Below are 18,499 nucleotides of genomic sequence, written 5' to 3'. Positions count from 1 at the left end.
CCGGGTGGACGAGGGGGGAGGGTGTTTAAGAAAAAAAGGAAGGGGGAGGGGGGTGTGAAAGTTGGGTGGAGAGGGGAGAGAGAAGTCAAGGAGGAGGGAGGACGAGCGAGGAAGCAGGGCCCGGTACCTTGCTGCGGTACCTGGACCGGCGGGAAGAGAAACAGAGCAGCAGGACTGAGAGTGAGAATGAGAATGAGAGTGAGAGTGAGAGAATCCATGCCCACCCGTCCATTCATCCATCCACAACCACCACGAACCCAGCACCAGGCCCGGTTAGGTCAGACAAGGGTAGCGTGAGTGGAAAGACAACAAGTCAAGAAGTCAAGAGCGAAAGTGGGCTAGCACCCAGACCTTCTGACTGAGAGGAGGAGGCGGTCATGATGGTGGGATGGATACGGAGAGACCTTGGAACTGGGGACCTGATTGGGACTGTCCAAGTGGACATACTCCCAGGATTAGGACCATGGACGATGGCGGAACAGGGGTGTGGGAGTGGACGGGTGTGGATGAGATTTGTGGAGGATGAGAGAGAGAGAAAGAAGGCGAGAGACTAGGTCAGGTCTTGGACACACACACGCACACACGCTGGACCTGGACTAGGAGCACAAGGAAAAGCGGAGGAGAATGTCAATGAGGGCGAGAGACCGCGACGCCCGCGCACACACGCACACAATCGCTCTGTCTGCCTACCTGTCTACGGCACTGGTCAGGTACACCTTCACATACACGCGAGGCCAGAGTGTGAGAGTAAGAGAAAATGAGAGACAACGACAACGGGTCTAGGCTTAGCGGGCGAAAAGACGAGTGAAGGGGGCATGAGGATGCAGAAAGACTAGCAAAAAAGTAAGTCAAGCAAGCAAGGTACGGATACCATTACCTGCTTACCTATCCGATACCTGTCTTGCCATTGGGTTGTCTTTTTCTTGTCTCGGACTTGCTATGCGTGGGTGAAGTTGAGTTGGGACAAGCCAGGGGTGTCCCGCGGTTTAACATGCCTACACATGTATGTGTATCCCGCACGCCGGCACAACAATAACAACAACCGGGGACGGCTGGTGTTATTGTTGACATTCATCAGTCTCGTCCCTTCTCGTCTTGTACATAGTATACTGTGTAATGCGCGTGATCATGACAGTCGGAGTTGCAGGTTCCTGCATGTAATCCAGCAGTGTGGGACATTCTTTTTAATCAAGAGCAATAAAACTGCAGAAAAGTCAACTCGCCAGACTGACGGGAACTAGGGTATATGCTATAAGTCGGCATGAAGAGGCTGCTATTAACCGTTGCACTCCTTGCAAGCGATTAGTCACTTTGGGTGGCTCTCAGGCGTTCTCGTGTACTTTGTATGGAGTGCTAAGGTGGGATGAAGCGTGGCTGTGGGGAACAGCGCTAGGTGCTCGTCTTTTGGTGGATAGCTATCAACTGAGTGAGTCCGGTGTCTCTTGTCTATCCCGTACTCAACTCTCTCTACCATGCGTCGCGGCAAAGCTTTAGTATTGTACGACAGTAATCATGTGGTGCCGCTCATGGTTCCTGGTGGTTCCTGGCCCGGCCTTTCTAGTGCCTATTGCTTGTACAGATATCGCTGCTGACAAAAACTTGTCGGAACGGTACTTTACTACTAGCAGCCAACGACGGGAATCGTAGATAGACGTAAGCTAGACGCAGGTCCAGGTCATAGAATAGTCCGCTGCTGCCAACTAGAACAGGGAGTCCTCGTTGCCGTTCCTGTGTGCGTGATGAGTATATACATATTCCCATACAGAAGCATCATGAGATCATGTTCCTTTTGTTCCTGACATGCCGTCCCTGTTCCTGTCTGTCCCTGTTCTAGGAGGAGAAGTCAAAGTCGAAGCCCATACTGCTAGGGAAACTGTACCATACGGGGTGGCCACCACGGCACCACCAGATGGAGGGGAGAGAAAGCGTGCGGAAGTACCAACCGGGGGTGCCCAGGGAATCTTTGTGGATCGCCGATTGGCCGGACCTGGAATTAGCCTTTGCTCCCGAGACTTTAGAGTGAGAGTTGAGAGACAAGAGAAAGATGGCCGCTGCTAATCCGGACGGTTTTCTTTCTTTCCCGCTCCCAAGTGTCTGTCTCTTAGCCCCATCTGACGAAATTCCAGGCCCCGTCGTTCTCGCTTGGCCGCTGTAGGAAAAGAGTCTCTATCTGGAGCTCTGTACACTATCCGTAGTCACTTTTGAAATAGGGAGAAGAGAGATAGAGATAGAGTGTGAAAGAAGGACGGCGCGCCGCGCCAGGCCAGGCCCCCCGCGGGGGAGGCAGGTGTGATGGAGAAAAGGCAAAGGCTTTCGCAATCGGCATAGCTTTGGCTGATAGCCTGGTAGGTTGGTTCTTCTTCTTCTTTCATCTCTCTTCACCTCTTCTTCTCTTCCTTTGCGCACGGGGCATCTGGGCGGAAAGTGTATGTATGTAGGGTACAGAAAAAAGTAAGGGGTGGTGGATGAGAGGTGACGAGAGTTGAGTTGAGTTTAGTTGTACCAGGGGTGAACCACTTTCAAAGTCTCTCTCGCTTGCAACCGGTAAAGCGGCCCCGAGACAATGTATCTGCCAAATGTCTCTCTTCCGTCCCTCTGTACCTCTCGTTCTCTATTTGTCTATCTGACCCGTTCTAAGATCATGGATCTAGTTGAGTTGGTCCAGGATAGGGAATTGCATCTTGCAGAAACGAGAGAAGGACGATTCACTACGGACCACCTAGGTATGTAGACAAGAAGCCCCGGACAAGCAGGCCCCAGTTGCCGGCAAGCTCGTGTGTCCACAAAGCAATATCGCTACATACCGCTTACAAGACACAACGGCGCCCCCAAGCGAGTAAAAACTAAGGTGTCGTGTTAAGCACCTAGGATAATACGTATAGCGGGATGCAGAGCACCGCAGTCCGCACCGCGTAGCGAAGGGGGACATTACAGGAAACCCATCAACCGCCGACAGAGCGGACGGCAACAACACTGACTGGCTTTGGCAGCGACAGCGACACTGACACTGACATTGGCTCCCACTCGCGCTCGCTGTCTGTCCCTTGCCTGCGCTCGCGCCTTTTGCGGCTTTCTCGCGTTGACTAAAGAAAGAGGAGGAGGAGGAGAAAGTCTCGCGCTCTCACTCTCGCTCAACGCGCTGAGCCAAGTCAGTTAGATGGTCAGACAAGTCTCGCGCGGCCCTTCGCTCTAGGCCCTAGAGTCTTCGATGACTGTCTGCGTCTGGTGGTTCTCCATAGCCGCACAATGCACATGTAAAGTCACTGTCAGTGGCAGTCCCTGCGTAACAAGTCCCCCCTCCACCATCTCTCTCCCTCTCCCTCCAACGACCCAACCCAACCCACTAACATGCTGGACCTCGCATGTCATTGATGCCGACAACCTTGCTCTGCTTCCTGTCAGGGCTTCCCTTCCGCCAGGGGGGGCGACATGCGGACATCGTCCACGGCGCCCATGAACGGCAGTGGTCCATTTCGATGGGCATCAGTGGGTTTGGTTGCAGTTGGGGCCCTTGGCCTTGGCCAACAGGAAGACCGGATTCTTCTGTTGTCGTCAGGGATGGTGGACTGAGGACAACGCTCTTCTGTCTCTGTCTCTCTCTTGCACAAAAAAAACGAAGTCTGGTCTCTTTACTCCTTGTGCTGTGCTCTGCTCTCTCTGCTCAAGGGACCCGGCCAGAATTCTCTAGGATATTCATCAAAAACAGGCAGTCAACGGCCGGCGCAAGGCAAGGCTAACCATCTCCACTGCCCTTTCTCGGGATTAATATGCGCATCCCCCTCCTCCGTAAAAGGCCCCGAGATGTCTAGCAGTAGATCCCCCCTTAAGTCCCCATCGTGTTCCGCTGGGCCCCCCGTCGTGGTAGTGTATGTATGTACTGGGCGGATGGCGGCACGCCGTGACAGAACGCTCTCTAAGCTTGTTCTCCAAAGGTTAAAAAACCCGGGCGCCGGACCTAATCTCGATAGTCCAGGGGAATCTCATTTCCATCCCGGTGCCGATATGCCCATCATCGATTTCTGTGGCGGGATTCCGTGTGTGGTCATTACGCTTGCACCGTTGAACTTTACCATGGCCCGTTTTCCCCGTCCTTGACATTTTTCCCACGCAAGACCCAGAAAATGCAGTGAAGGGCATCAAATCTTGAAGAAAAAAATTATTCGTGCCATTGGGTCGCGCGCCCAAACCCTGGGCTGGGATGCAACTTTTGGCGCCATCCATGATCCCCACACCCCATCAAGAGGGTGTGCCGATAGAGTTTCCTGCTAACAATGCCAGGCACACAGGACCGGAGCAAGGATTCTGGTTTTCGGTGAACGGGCTTCCTTTGGAGGGGAACACCATCATCCATGGCATGGAATCGAAAAACTGGGGAATGAAGAAGGAGATAATGTACGGATACGCTCTAGAAGAAAAATCAGTCGACAGCGGCGAGCGGAGGTTTTTTTCTCGCATTTATTCTCTGGGAAGATCTTCTGCCTTTACGCGGGCAACTCTACCCTAGAAGAGGTCTAATTCGCATGTACTCCGTACTGCCGTTCTTTCGTCATTGCCTGTTGGAAAATTTCCGCCCGGCTTGCTTGCTGTCTGCTTTGGCAGTGTATTTCTTCCCCCAGCGGTGAATCTAACGGGACCGAAAAATGCAGTGCGAATTCAGAAAGCTTGGTTGCTCTGGGCCCTGGCCAAAATGCTTCTTCTCCCATCCCACCATTATCGATTAACTCCTGTTCAAGATCCAGTAGTGACAAGATTCTCGATTTGCTATGGTGATCCCGTTGAAGATGCTTGGCTAGCGGCGTCTGGCGGTTGATGAGACGGTCAACTTTCGTCGTTAGTCTCAGGCCACTGATTGGTGTCTTTTCCAGAGGTGGCTTGAATTGGGCTGGTTCATATCTTCATGCTACAACCACGAATACCGGTCCAAAGAACCCCCCAAGCAAAACCACAAGATACAATTCCCCTGATGGGTGGTCGCACTGGCTAGGATGGATCGTGCTGGGGAAGCATGTACTCAAGTCATTGTATTCTCACACAACGCGCAAGACGCTAGAGGAGGGGCAGCAAGAAGAAAAGATCCGGCCGCGTGCGAGACCTGAGCGTTGTGCGCTTCAGCATCGTTGGTTTTTTTAGAACGAAGTACCTACATCAGCGGGAGACAATTCTGGGCGACCGTCTGCTGCTGAAAGGCCGTCCGTGAGGCCCTGTCATGGATAACCCCATGTTCTACTATTGACAAGGTCTTTGGTTCTATCCTTCTGGGTATGGGTCGTTTGGCTGCGGGTGCAGGAAGGTAGACAAGGAACGGCACCAGAAAATTAAAATAAAAAATGGCAATACTTCAATATGTGCTCTCTATTAATGGGCAGCAACAACAAGTGGCCCGGAACTACAGTTACATTGACTCTCTTCCCATCGTACGTCTAGAACCGACCCGTCCGCACAAGTCGAAACAGACGCAGCTTGCTTGTTCTACTTACCACGCCGCAAGCAACCGGCTATTGAACGAGGATCTGACGAATCTCTGAATCATGATTGAGAGACCCATGCTGTTGGTCTAGGACACTTGTGCCCCCCCCCCCCCCCGTCCCCAGAAACAATCAATGGTTCGCCGCGGCGGACCTTGTCCGGATCGTATCCTTTTTCGTGATTGTTTGTGACGACGGCAACGGCCGTGTCTGTGTGTGTGTGTGACGAACCAGCAGTGCCAAAGACAATGGGCGAAGGGTTTGCCAGAAGGGAGCAAGACATGTGGATCCGGTCTCTCAGCCATGCAGGAACGGAAAATGAGGCGTCGTCGGAGACAGCGGAGAGAAAGCTGACGAAAAAGGCCGGCAACAATGTTGGGATAAGACTCTAGACTAAGAGAGACCTGGAGGTCAGGGCGTAGCCAAACTCTGGATAAGTCGACTTGTCGGGATTTGACATATTTTATGCACAGCTGTCTGACAGAGTATACTCATATACTGCAGGCCAACCAGACAAGTCATCGCATCTCGCGAACTCTCCCATTGTCTTCCGCGAACCGGAGCAGGCCAGGTCCTTGCAGCGGGGCCGTCCGGCTCCCAGATGGTCTTTGCAGAGCAAGATCCGGAGCCGTGTCTCTTACTTGCATGTTGCATTGGGTTGGATGTCCGGTGAAATGAAGCCTTCTTCTTCGGCACGATCAAAAGAGGAAGAGAGAAGCAAGACCAGAACCGGCCCAGGGGTGTTGACGGAGCAAAGGATGAAGAGGGAAAAGAAGGTTTAGGCAGGCCTGCTAGAGAACGGTAATGCATGTCCCATGGCTATCGTGCAGGTCATCAGCAACAAGACGTGAGGAGACTGCCCAATAATCTCCACATGCAATATCGCTTGTTTTGGGGGTCCAGCAGCAGCTCCAGCTCCACGAGTGACTTTTCGCGTTTTGCTCGGAATGCAATGGATGCAATGGCTGCAATAGTTGACACATCGCTGCCATTATTTTGTAAGATTGCCTTCTCCTGAGCACTTGCACGAGGACGGACGAATACGCCGCAGCGGCCGACGACAGCACCGGTGAGGTTCGCTCAGTCCGAGCACTCTGGTAGTTTAATGAGACAAGTCCACTACGAGTTGAAAGCTGTCTCTTGGAACAGCAAGACGCGCAGCTCGGACGGCCGTGGCTGACTGACTGCCAAAGCCATATACTTGCAGCAGGCAAGACCGTTGAGGCTGCGAGGAGGAGAACTACAATTCGTGAAAGTAGACGCCGCGACGCCAATAGTCAGTGGGTAAAAAAGGTCGTAGGGTCGTCGTCGAAAGCCTGTGCAACAACGTGGCTCTCGACTTGGGGCACATCGGATATGCTCCCTTTCTCGACAAGCGTCGATTTCGCGACGAAGGGTACTGGATAAGTTCGGCTCGTCATCTCATCAAGAGGCTCGTGTTGTGCCCCTGAAAGAATGCAGAGCGCGCCTTTTTCCGATGTGACGCTGTTGCCATCAGCTGAGGGTCGAAATGCAGGTCCGAGTCCCTGGGCAGTGAAGTCGGTGACAGTAGCGGCCGATGGATCGGCAGGCTTATCGAGTACGTTGATATGGCGTAGGAAAGTACCCGTAGACTCAGAGACTGTACAGATAGTGTAGGTATTCACGGTATTGTACGAAAGCAACTTGCTTTGCCTGCCAGCTGCCACAAGCACGCTCGGACCGTCACAGCTCCCGGTCGTGGAGAACATCAACCGTTGGAAGCGAGCCGTTGATGGGATGTGTCGTGGGCTTCAGACACGCTGCATTCCTCGTCAAGACTCAAGCTCCAGAGTCAAGACCCTATAACGTTGTTTCCAGCCTTGTCTTCTGGTCACACGGAGTGGTCCGCGGCCGCATTTGTCTGAGTGTGAGAGAGACAAAGGAGATTGATAAGTCCAAGACAGTGGAGGCCGTCACGCTTTAGCGTAGTTAGCCATCAACAGATTGCATTCAGAACAACGCACCTTTTCATCTCAGTCCATTCCCGGCCAGTATGATGGGATGCCATAGCACACATGCGACAATAGGCCAGCGAGGGACTGCGGCATCTCAGCAAATTTCGTACATAGCTCGCCAATGGTCGCCCTCTGAATGTGATCGTGCGCGTAGTCAGTGTCGTGCGGCCTGCCGCGGTTCTGGGTGAAAAAGGTACGAATCGACAGAGAAAGCGAGAGCCATGCAGGAAGGTCGGAACAAAGTGGATGACGCGAGAAAGAAGCTAGGGCCACTAGCCAAGCCAGAAGTTGACTGGCTAGCAAAGATGTGGAGTGGGGATCGGGTAGTTTTCTGCCCTAAATGTTAGGCAAAGGTCACCTACACGAAAAGCGCTGCAGTACGTACTCTGCTTATGTCCACTTTGGAAACTGCGTGTCGCTGCCGCAGAATTGCTGGCAGGGCCCTGCCAACTGTGAAACTTGCCTGGCGCATTGCTTCAGAAATCAGCTTTGGCTACCAAAATCAAGCGCTAATCCGCTTATAGTATCGTCCCTCTATCAAAGTTGCAACTGTAACCACTGCCCCCCTTTCGCTTATCTCACGCCCCTCCAACTCGCGTGCCTCTCTCGCCAGGAACGCTTGCTTTCATCGAGTCACGACGTCCCGCCAGCCCGACCTACCTATCACACTACACCGCGTACAGCGAAGATCAGAATCGCCCAACACGGGATGATTCGCTGCCGCGAGCTACGATGTAGACCAAAGAAGTGTCCGGCAACACTGGTGGTGGCTTTGGCCCTCCGTCGTGCCAGGATTCATTGGACGGCCTTACACCAATTAGGGCGATATGCCTTCAGGCTTTCCGAATAACCTCTCGACAATATCACAGGCTGACAGGCCAGGTTTTGCGGCCAAATGGCGCTCGTCCCCTCAGCAGCTTTCATGCACATCACTCTACACTTTCATACTGGTCCACGATTTTCGCTCCGCCTGCATGCTCTACGTTAGTCTCCCAACGACTGCACCTGCTGGTTACTGTTGAAATGGTCACCACTCACAATGACTGGGCAGTCAAAGTATGCTCCGACTGCGCCATCATTTATCCGCACGGTTCTCTGTGTTCTTCCCAGCATCTGCACGGTGTCGTCAATGGGGTCGCTTGAATCGTGTCTTGATATTGAACTGAGTGACTGACTAGGAACAGAACACGATTTCGGCCATGTGGAGAATATCGGGCTCCAGAGCCATCCCGTTTTCGACTCTTGCCATCCGATCCGGGCCAAGGCCTCAATACCTGACCGTTACGGTGGCCTTACGGAACACCGTCCTCACTTTCTGCTCAGTGCGGACATGAACTCGATAGAGTGGACCTTTCGGGGATTAAACCGACATCATCCTTCGTACGGGACCAACAAAAACAAGAACTCGGTAATGCGATACTCTTTGCTCGTTTTCTTTCAGAATCGCTGCAGTCGGTTCCACAAAGCTGCGATCCGCCGCGAAGGAGGGCAAAGGCCGCCTTCGATATGGATCCAGGATGGGCAGGTTCATGGCCCATGGGTCAAGTCGGGAGCAAGACACGACGTTGGAATGGAGGCGACGGCCGAACCTCGGACGGCAGCGCTGTACCTCTCTATGCAAGGTACGAGATCTCAAGCATCAGCCTGCGGTCCTGCACTGCTCTTGACAAGACGGCAAACCGGCCTTGTTGCGCGGTGGAGGGAGCCGTCGGCGGGATGTTGTTCATGGATGATGGACCATGGTTGTGGCTGTTTGATCATCCTGCCAGAATGCGACGCACGCTACCCCGAGCTTTCTGAAACTCCAAGCCAGCAGATGCCAGCTGCACGTCGCCTGCCTCACGCCTGAACACCCTCCCCCGCCGAGTACGCAGTATTCGTACACTAATCGCTGTGTAGACTCGTAGCTTTCGCCTTTGTCTTCGGCGTGGGCGAGGATAATGGTTGTATGGTTGCTAAGTTCCTGACAAGGCAAGCCCACGCTAGAACTAGGTCGAGGTCCGGGTCCGGGTCTTGAGAAGACGGCGACCAGCTTTCCCACCTCGCCTGATCGTCCCGCTACCCTGGCCGACTTCAGTGCGTTCGGTCAGGATGGGAGAGTTCATGTTGACCGCTGTCGACCTCCCGCACGGCCAGGCATCACCCGCTTGTCTGGGAACTGTCGTCTATCGCCCTCCCTTCCCTTCAGCACGAGTTGCACTCCATCCCTCTACCGCCCGTACCCGTACTCTGTACTCCGTACATGCCACGGTGAAGAGAGGTCGTTCAGGTGATGGAATTCACGGTTCGGGGTCCCGGACTGGGGTTGAACTCGGGCAAGCGATGAGGACGGAGACACGGCCTAAATAGGAAGCTCTTCCGCTGGGTCGAATGCCATGATACCATCTGCAAAGCCCCTCCGTAATCTTAAATGTTTACCGTCTTCTGCATTCTTGGTGGTAGCGGCAAACAAAAGAGGGGCATCGGGAAGCTTTGGAAGAATCAACGACGATCATTCTCCCCCTGACAGGTGCATCCTGTCCCGCGCGGACAGCATCGTGAGACTTTCGTCAACGGAGAATGCGGTGACGGGGATAAGGCAAGCCAGGCAAGGGAAGTTCGGCCGGGATGCGTGCCGCTTCTGGACTGCGCATAGGCCATTTCCTAAGCTGGCCGTCACATTCATGTCCTTGGGAAGCTGGGACGAAATGGACGAATCAGTCGAGTTATTCAGTCGAGTTACTGAGGCAATCGTTGCCTGCTGCTATTTTGAGTCTCCAAGCGGTCCCAAGTTTGTCGAAGCTCGGCCGTCGCAAGAAGCCCAAAACAAGCGCTCTCAAGTTCCAATGCTGGTGCGAACACGGGTAGAGCAACTTGTAAGCGATTCAGGTCCCCAGTAGCTGGGTATCCGTACGCTGCGCACGCGGCACAAGGTTGTTGATGTCCACTCTTTTTCGAAAAAAGACATCATGTGGGAAAAGAGAAGCAGAGACTCAGACTCGAGATTCAGAGACAAAGCGTAACGCCTGAGGAATGCGGTAAAATGGATTCGTCTCCACCAAACAAACCACTGACGGAGCTTTTTTTTGCTTCGGGCGTGGAGTACCATGCACTAAGCAACATCTATCCGTTGAGGAAAGAATGGTGATCAAGTCTAGACCCCTCGAGGCCGGGATGCTGGATTAGTATCATTCGTCATATCATGGGCCTGTTTGACCAGTGAGCGACCCAAGCATGCTCATGGATCACACACATACACACACACACACACACACACACAATGGGCCAAGCACCAGCAAGCGGAAAAAGGAAGAGGAGCGTGATGCCGTGGTCACTCAAAGTGAGGCCCTTGGGGCCCAGCGTCTGTCGGGATACTGCCAGTCGGGTTCTGCTGACTGATGCCGTGTGGGCAGCTGTGGGCAGTTTCAGAAATGGACCCTGGTGGATTCGGCCTAAGCTTAAGCCGCAGAAGCCAATGATATTCCTGAAGAGCTTGCCCTGTAGGCGCTAGGAGCATCTCAGCCTTTTCATTGGTTCCCTCAGATTCATTCCATGATGTTCAAGTGGGGCGTCCCGTTCTCGCTCCCACCTCACCTGCCCCTCCCCTGCCTGTCTGCTCTTGTCCTGTCCTGCCTGCCTGCGCTTGCTGCCAGCTGCCGCCCCTCTCCCAGCGTTTGGCCTGGTCTCCTTCCCGTCCCACCTCCAGACCACACCAAGCACCACACACCACACACACATATCCCGTCTACTCCGTACCCAACCACCAACGTACTCCATATACCACTTGCGCATGCACACGACCAATCCGCCCACGCTTACCCTTACTCGCATCACACTGGTCAACATGGGCCAGAAATAGCTTTTGCTTTTTTGAGATCACTGCCCATTCATCTGGGAATCGTTGCACGGCACATGCGGGAGTGAGATCGGGTCGCAGAACCTTCGGCCGCCTCGCCCCAGTACAGTGTGCGCCTGGCGGCTGCTGAGATTACCTGCGAGCCTTTCACCTCGACCATGGTCCATCTCGGCTTCACACCGCATCAGCAGATCTCCTATTTTATTCTCTCTCCTCATCATCCCGCCTAGCTCGCGCGGGGCTCCGGCCGCCAGCAGGTCGAGGTCCTTGCCGCCGGCACAGTATTCGTGGTCGAGGAAACAGGAATAGAAACATCCCAGCCGACCAAAGTGATGTGCTCGCCTGCCTGCATAGACTTGGGACATCATACATGGAAACATTGCCCTCCTTGCTGCCAGGCTTGCCTGTGATGGGGATGGCCATTCGTCTGGCAATGGCACGCTACGAGGAACGACTCCAGCCATGAGATGAAACTTGAACCTCCGAGAAGGAGCGTGAGAGACGAGGATCTGGGTATATCGGCAGTCGACCTCGCTGGGGCCTCGGCGACCTCGCGCTACCGCCGTCCATTATTTCTCCGGCGGCGGCTGGTCGACGGTAGCCGTCACTCGCCACCACCGGCCTACCTGCCGCTCACCTGTCAAATCTGCACAATAATTCCCGACCATTGTGGGCGAGTTCCACCAGCCTACAGGCTACTGCAAAGGAAAAAGAGACTTTTTTTTCGGACTTTTACCACAGGGCCCGATGCGTTGTTCATATCCTGGTTGACACCGGTCATGACGACTGACTGCAGTTCAAGGAAGCAGATACGAATACATCTGACCAACTCTACCCTTGAACTCAAAAAGCACGTCGAGTTCCCTGGATCCGGTTCAGTGGAGATGGGAAAGGCTGCCAAACCCAGAGCAACTCTGAAACAACAGGGAAGGGACGGCCGATCTTCCTCGCCTCGCTGAGTCGACGAAACATGACATTTTCGACGTCGACTTGTCCTCGACCCGCGTCGTGGCTGGTGGTAGTGGTGGTGGTGGTGGTGGTGGTGGTGGGCATACACGACAACCTCAGGGACACTGGCGCCCAGCAGCCGTGCCGGCCGCGCTCCCCCATGGCGAAGTATGATTCGTGCATGAACCAGCCTGTACGGTGTGGTTCTCTCTCCCTAATCCCTATCCGCACCAGCTGCGGTGACGGCGGAGAAGAAGTGTAAACAATGCGACAGCAGCATGCACCCAGCCATCTATTTCCACCGCGGTTTCCATCAACAAGTTTCCCCCACCCTCGATACGACAATGCCTAGTTCGCTTTGCGCAAACCACGGGCAGAAGCTCGTGTTGATGTCAACCCGCAGGCCTTCTCCAGTTTTCCCTGCAACCGGCGGGCTTGTTCACAGGGCTTCGCCGCTTTCCTAGCTTTTCTAGCTTTCCTGGGTGGTCTGGAAGGGTGCAAGTGTGCTTGGAGCCAATGTTGTGCAGCACCCGAAACACGGCGAGAGGGGCGGTTTTCAGGTACATGAAACACGGGCGACGACTTTCTAGGGACATGTCACATCGTCTTCCAGAACGACTTGAGGCAGCGATCGGCCGTTTATGTCAGCTTTGAACATGCTCGCTCAGCTCTTGGAGGTTGCTAAACGAAAGGGATCTCCCCAGCAAGGCTGGGCCTGGACAACCGCACTTGCGTTCAACTCACAGTCCCTTTGCAGGGTATCTGTCGTTGGTGCGTTCCGGTTGGCTCAACTGAGGTCCGACACCTCTCATGGGATCCATACTATCAACAACCAGAAGCTGCCAAAGTGGCTGTTCCAAGCATGCCTTCCTTCGACGGGCTCCGCTGTCACGGATCCTATGATGGGAACGGACGGTCGACCGGGAGATCTAGTGTACACGGACTGGTGCTTCTTTTTCCTATACTCGAGCCTCGCGAGCTTCGATAGACACGGAGACAAACAGCTAGACAGCTAGACAAGCATCTGTGGCTTGCCTGACTGCGCTTGATCCCGTATGAACTAGCTATGAAGTTCCGCTATATCTTCTTCTCGAATCATGCTAGTCGCCAGCCTTGTCCTCTCGTGTACATACGGTGTGCGGACGCCGTCGACCCCGTACTCGGAGCAAAGACCCGGAACAATATCACATCGCCGACCTCTAGATGCGGACGAGGCAACAACTGGCCAATGCCAGCTCCCAACTTGGATATACGGGACCTAGCTTACTAGGTGCTCTTTTTTTGGCCTTACCTCAAACTTGACGGCTTCTGCCATCGAGTCTTTTACCCATACCTCCTTCACCTCTACCGCCCACCGCTCTTGTTTCATATCGCCATGCTTGTTTCGCCGCCTAGCAGTCCCATGAACACAAAGATCTGTGCCAGGGCCAATCCGATTCCCACCTCCCGCCCACGCACCGTCCTTCTCTTTTCAGTCCTCGTCCGAAGCGATAAACACCAGAGTCTAGTCGGTTCCTGCACAGCATGGATGGCGCACGCCTTCACCCACTCTGGCGATGTGCTTTGACGCCGTGCCCGAGTTGCACAGGTACCACTCGGGCAGATGTCTGAAACATTGACAGACGAGATATCCAGTCTTTCTCGTAACTAACAGACGTTCTGCTTCTCTGTCTCTCTCTGGCGCCCATTGTCGTCCCCACCATCAGCCGCCACTGCGTCGCCTTCACTTGCCCTCGTGGGCATGCCATGCCACATGCCTCGACTGCTTTAGTCCGCGTCTGTGGACGAGGAAGCGCCGACATAGCCTCTCAAGCTGCATGGAATCCTTCCATCTCTCTTCATCTCGTAACCGAGCTTTGCCTCTGTAGCCGGTTGTTCCTACCCGTCTGCCCGTCGTCCGCCCTTCTCAGGTAAATCGTGAGATCCCGTCATGTCAGATCCTGCCTGCCACGGCCACACTAACCACAACTTTCCCAAACGAACTGCTGCGGCTACTGAACTGACAAGTCGGCATCAAGCCTGCTTGACCTTGCCAACTATCTGGGCAAACGTTCCTCCCGCTTTCCGCCACAGACCACAGGTGTGTCCCCTACCCGCCTCGAACAACCATGATCTTCCCAGATCCCCATCACAGCTGGACTGCTCTACCCTCCCTCGGCGTCGCCCCGCCGATGGACCCCTGGACGAAGAGATCGACTCCTGAAACTGCAGTCTTCGTCCGTCTGCGAATGCTATTGGTGTATGCCACCCTGAGGCATAAAGATCTGGTAGGCGCTCAGACTTGGGACACCGGCCGGAGGCAAGGAAGGGCCTCCCTCGCGTCGGGTTGACTCGTTGGTCCCCTGGAAAAAAGCAGAAAAAAGAACAAGAAGGCTACCTTGTTGGTCAGCGGCGGGCGTCTCCTCCGACTGGTTGATTGGAGGCGAGTGACTTCTTTCAACCCATGGTGTTGAAGAAGGAGAAGTCCACCAAGTCGCATTGCTACGGAGCTCTCTTCCCTGCACGTGGCGTTCCGTGAACTCTCGAGGGGAAGGTTTGCCGAGTCTTTCATGCCCTCGACGCTTGGCGCCGGCAAGGCTAGGTCGATCACCAGGGTTGAAGGGGTTGGAAACCAACTCTTTTGGGGGCGAAGGAACCTGGGAAAGCTGGGAAGCAGATAGAATAGATGGTACTCAGGCCATGGTAAGCTGTGCTACTTTGCCATTCGGTCTTGTGACCGAGGGATGATTTGGGAGTGGCCAGTGGCAACGGGGACAGGCGAAGGGGCAACCTATCTACGGATAGATACCCTTCGTTGTCTAAAGACGTCTAGCTGCAGTATTAGGACAGCCGTCGACGGCCCTGGTCCATGATGTTCAGCAGATCTATCCCGCCACCTCTTGTCTGTTCCTCTAGCCGGTACGGTCCTGCTCGCGGTGCCGATGACCTTGACTATACGTGGGCGTCGAGCTTCACTCCATTCCCTCGGTTCGGACGGGGGACCCTCCATCATCCCCGGGTATAGCTTCTCAGCATGACTCCAGAACGCATAATGAACCTGCCCTGTCTTTTGATATATGCTGGCTTCCGCTTTGCTCGATAGTGGGCCGCCTTCCCCCCAGCGGCTTTGCCTGCCGTTATGTGCGAGGGCCCCGGATGGTCCCAGATTCATGGGAAGAGCAGGTAGGTATGCTGCCGTACGGAGGGAATCAGATCACACGGCGAGTCGTGAACGCGTGGAAAAGCACCGCGTGGTGGTACGTGGGGTTTGATTGACGGGAAAGGGCGGCTGCGGGATGCCTTTGCCTGTTTCTGGCAAATGTACCGGGCGAGGAATATAGATAGAGAAAATGGAGTATCCGTGACGGGGTCGATATGCTGCCACTTGCGCGCCGGCAATGCTCTTTCCTCTTTGCTTGGCTTGACCCGAATCGGCGGGATTGTAAAAGAGTTCCAGTTTCCATATCATTGTCCGCAATGTGCCGTGTGTTCGCCCCTTGGCCTTGTGTGATCTACACGATTTAAAGTTTAAAATCTCGTGCTTCTAGAATCTCTTTTTTGCAAAAGCCAGCAAATGGCATTTCTCTCGGGACGAAAATGGGCGAGAGAGATTAGGCGAGAGTTGTGACTGACTCTTGTGCCTTCTTTCGGGTCCCCGTCCCGGGTGGTGTTGTTGTTGTTGTTTCCCCCCCTTGACTTGCCTTGGCTCGACAAAGTTTCTCGCACGCTCTGCTGACGGGACCACCGTGTGTGACCTGCCTCAAAGCTGGCCAGGCTCTCACCATCCTGTCATGCTGTTCTTGTTGTTGTTGTTTTTCAGCTGGAGTGAGGCGGACTGACCGAACTGACTGTCCCCGTGCGGAAGGAGATGGAGGGGAGGGAGGGTTGAGGAAAGGAGTGCAACTCGCCCCAAATCGGTTGCTCGATAAACTTTCTTTGTTGGGGTTGCGTGGTCGGATGGGGGGACCACGGATATGCGTGTGGGAAAAGCCCGGATCTCTCTTTCTTCTGCAGTGTAGACCATTTCCTTTCTTTTGGTTCCTTGTTTTTTTTTTCAGATGTCAAAAGTTGGGTTTGGTTTGGCTGAAGTGGGCAACGTAGTTTGAGCATTGGACATGTAGTACGTACGTACGTGTGTATGTGTTTGGTGAGTTTGACTCGGGGTTCTCCTTTGGTTGATCTGATGTTGGGCGGACCTTGGATCGGATTGTGGGCGGACGGGCACCCACGCGGTGCAGAGACGGACGGATGAGGGGACGGAGAGGAGAGTAGGAGAGAGATGTGTGTGTGCAAGAGTAAGATAGTTCGCGGGTCTGGGGTGGCCCGTCCGCCCGGATTGGATTTTTTGCCCACGCGGCTTCCGAGTCCGAGGTGAGCCGAGTTATCGACTGACTTGATGTGTTCCGCGTGGGTAACAACCTCGGGCCCGGGAAGGCGAGAAAGACGTCGTTTGTCCCCTTAGTCAGTTGAAGGGTGTTGCGGTTCGTTGAGAGGAAAAGGATATCTGCGTGGCGAATAGCTGTCAAGCAACTTAGAACAACGGAGAGAGGTGTTTGCTTGGCACGGGCAATTTCCTTTCCCGTCTCGGAGAGGACCCCCAGCAGTGAGCTGACACGCTGTTGGGTTGAATGACTCTTGTGTTGATATGCAGTATGACGTTTAATGTACTTCACGATGACGACGTTGGCAACGACGACGATGACTTCAATTGCCGAATAGTGTTCTGTGTCAGTTTGCGGCCTACTCTTGTGTTGTCAAATGTCGTGTTTTGGCATGTGTTAGCTGACTTGAGCTGAGGATTTGACTCGTGAAGAGCCTCTCGGTTTGTCGATCATGTTCCGTTGTGGTTGATGTAAGAAGACTCGATATCCTTGGAAGACTGCACTTGATATCGAAGAGGAAGCATTTACGTAGGTTCTACTTTGGGCACGAAGTCTTACTCCTGATTCATGGTGACCGTTATTGAATGGACTGACGGTTTCTTGTTGTGAATGTGGCTTTTGAAGCGGGAAGACATTTCGCTTCAGAGACGTTACCATACTTGTATCTGCCTGAGAGTTATCGAGAATATCTAGGTGTCTTTCAAAGGCGTAAAGTTTGTAGGAGAAAGTCTCCCGTGTGTAATTTCCATGATCATGTGTTGATGTTTATGATGTTAGAGGCATGCTAAGTTCCACCATCATCAAATGTGCCCTCTTGAAATATGGATGCGATAGCTAGACAACATGGTATCAATCTCTATTCCTCAGCTATCGCTATCGTTACTCAGTACTCTGCTCTGGCGGACACTTTGTGTGATGGCACCCTGACAATCTACTTCTTCCTCTATTCATGGTTCAACTTTGGCCAAACTTATAAAGCAATAAGCTAGCTCCATCTATTGAGTGTCAACTCGGCTTCAGAGAGCGATTGTTGTTCTATAATCAGACGAATGCGGGTCCAGACTCTTTTTCTCGCCCACATACACACATTCTCTCTCGCGCACCTAATGGTGGTGATTTCGACGAATGCTACGAGCTATATCGAACCTATGGGCAATGCAAGGCCCCTGCTTACCTTGAGCCCATGCCGCAAACGAAGACATGTGATTCGAAAACGCAAGTTTGTATGAGAAACAATATCGAGAAGAGACTTGACGTCTACATGTACTTACCCGCAGTCTCCTCCGACGGCACCGTTCGTTACTGGCTGGCCCGGGCAGGAGCGTCCGAGCCATGCGCGTCTCTATGTCACTACATCGAGACAAAGTGTAGGACAGAATGACATGTGGCTTGAGTCTTGTCAAAGGTCTGGAACGTCTCGGTCGTGTTTGTATGTCATTCGTCAGCAAGATGGGCGAGCAAAATGAGGCTTACATAGCAGACTCTTCTGACGGGTAGATTTTAGCTTATGGCGAATAAACTGATATGCAGCGGAATACCCCATAGTCATGACCTCTATCCATTGAAATTCACTATAGAGTCTTATGGTGGCCTTCATTGGGCAAACCAGGCTTCCTTGGAAGTTGATTCATCATGAATCAGAGGTCTATCAGCCAGACTTGGCTCAGATTTGGCATCAGGGTTTCGAGACCCCTCGTGTTGCCTCTTGTAAACGGGGATATTGGAGACAAATTTCGGATAGAACGGAAACTCGAAGGCTTTTCTTGCTGCGACTTTGCAGAACATAGACCTGTGGTCAAACGTGAGCTTGCCAGGTCACCCTCCAAGGGGACTCGTCTTTGCCGCACCTTTGTTGTATCTACTCCACACGAGGCCTAAGGGGCTTTCTTTAATGATTTTAAGTTCAGCAGTGAC

General features: G+C 53.5%; 2 protein-coding genes across 2 annotated transcripts; one reads left to right on the top strand and one right to left on the bottom strand.

Annotated features, from left to right (window-relative positions):
* Positions 1–6,742: 6,742 nt before the first annotated feature.
* On the bottom strand, positions 6,743–17,154 carry CABS01_07670 (uncharacterized protein; the record flags this gene model as incomplete). Its single annotated transcript, XM_060541032.1, has 3 exons — positions 6,743–7,086; positions 16,597–16,943; positions 17,144–17,154. 3 exons carry the CDS (start codon positions 17,152–17,154, stop codon positions 6,743–6,745), a joined length of 702 nt encoding a protein of 233 aa, XP_060402532.1.
* On the top strand, positions 8,337–9,290 carry CABS01_07671 (uncharacterized protein; the record flags this gene model as incomplete). The annotated part of the gene is made up of 3 exons (XM_060541033.1): positions 8,337–8,424; positions 8,626–9,063; positions 9,211–9,290. The coding sequence occupies 3 exons, from the start codon at positions 8,337–8,339 to the stop codon at positions 9,288–9,290; spliced, it is 606 nt and encodes a 201-aa protein (XP_060402533.1).
* Positions 17,155–18,499: the final 1,345 nt, after the last annotated feature.

Source organism: Colletotrichum abscissum (genome assembly GCF_030869225.1).
Source record: "Colletotrichum abscissum strain IMI 504890 chromosome Unknown Scaffold_17.1, whole genome shotgun sequence".
NCBI lineage: Eukaryota > Fungi > Ascomycota > Sordariomycetes > Glomerellales > Glomerellaceae > Colletotrichum > Colletotrichum abscissum.
This window is presented reverse-complemented; position numbering and strand designations above follow the sequence as displayed.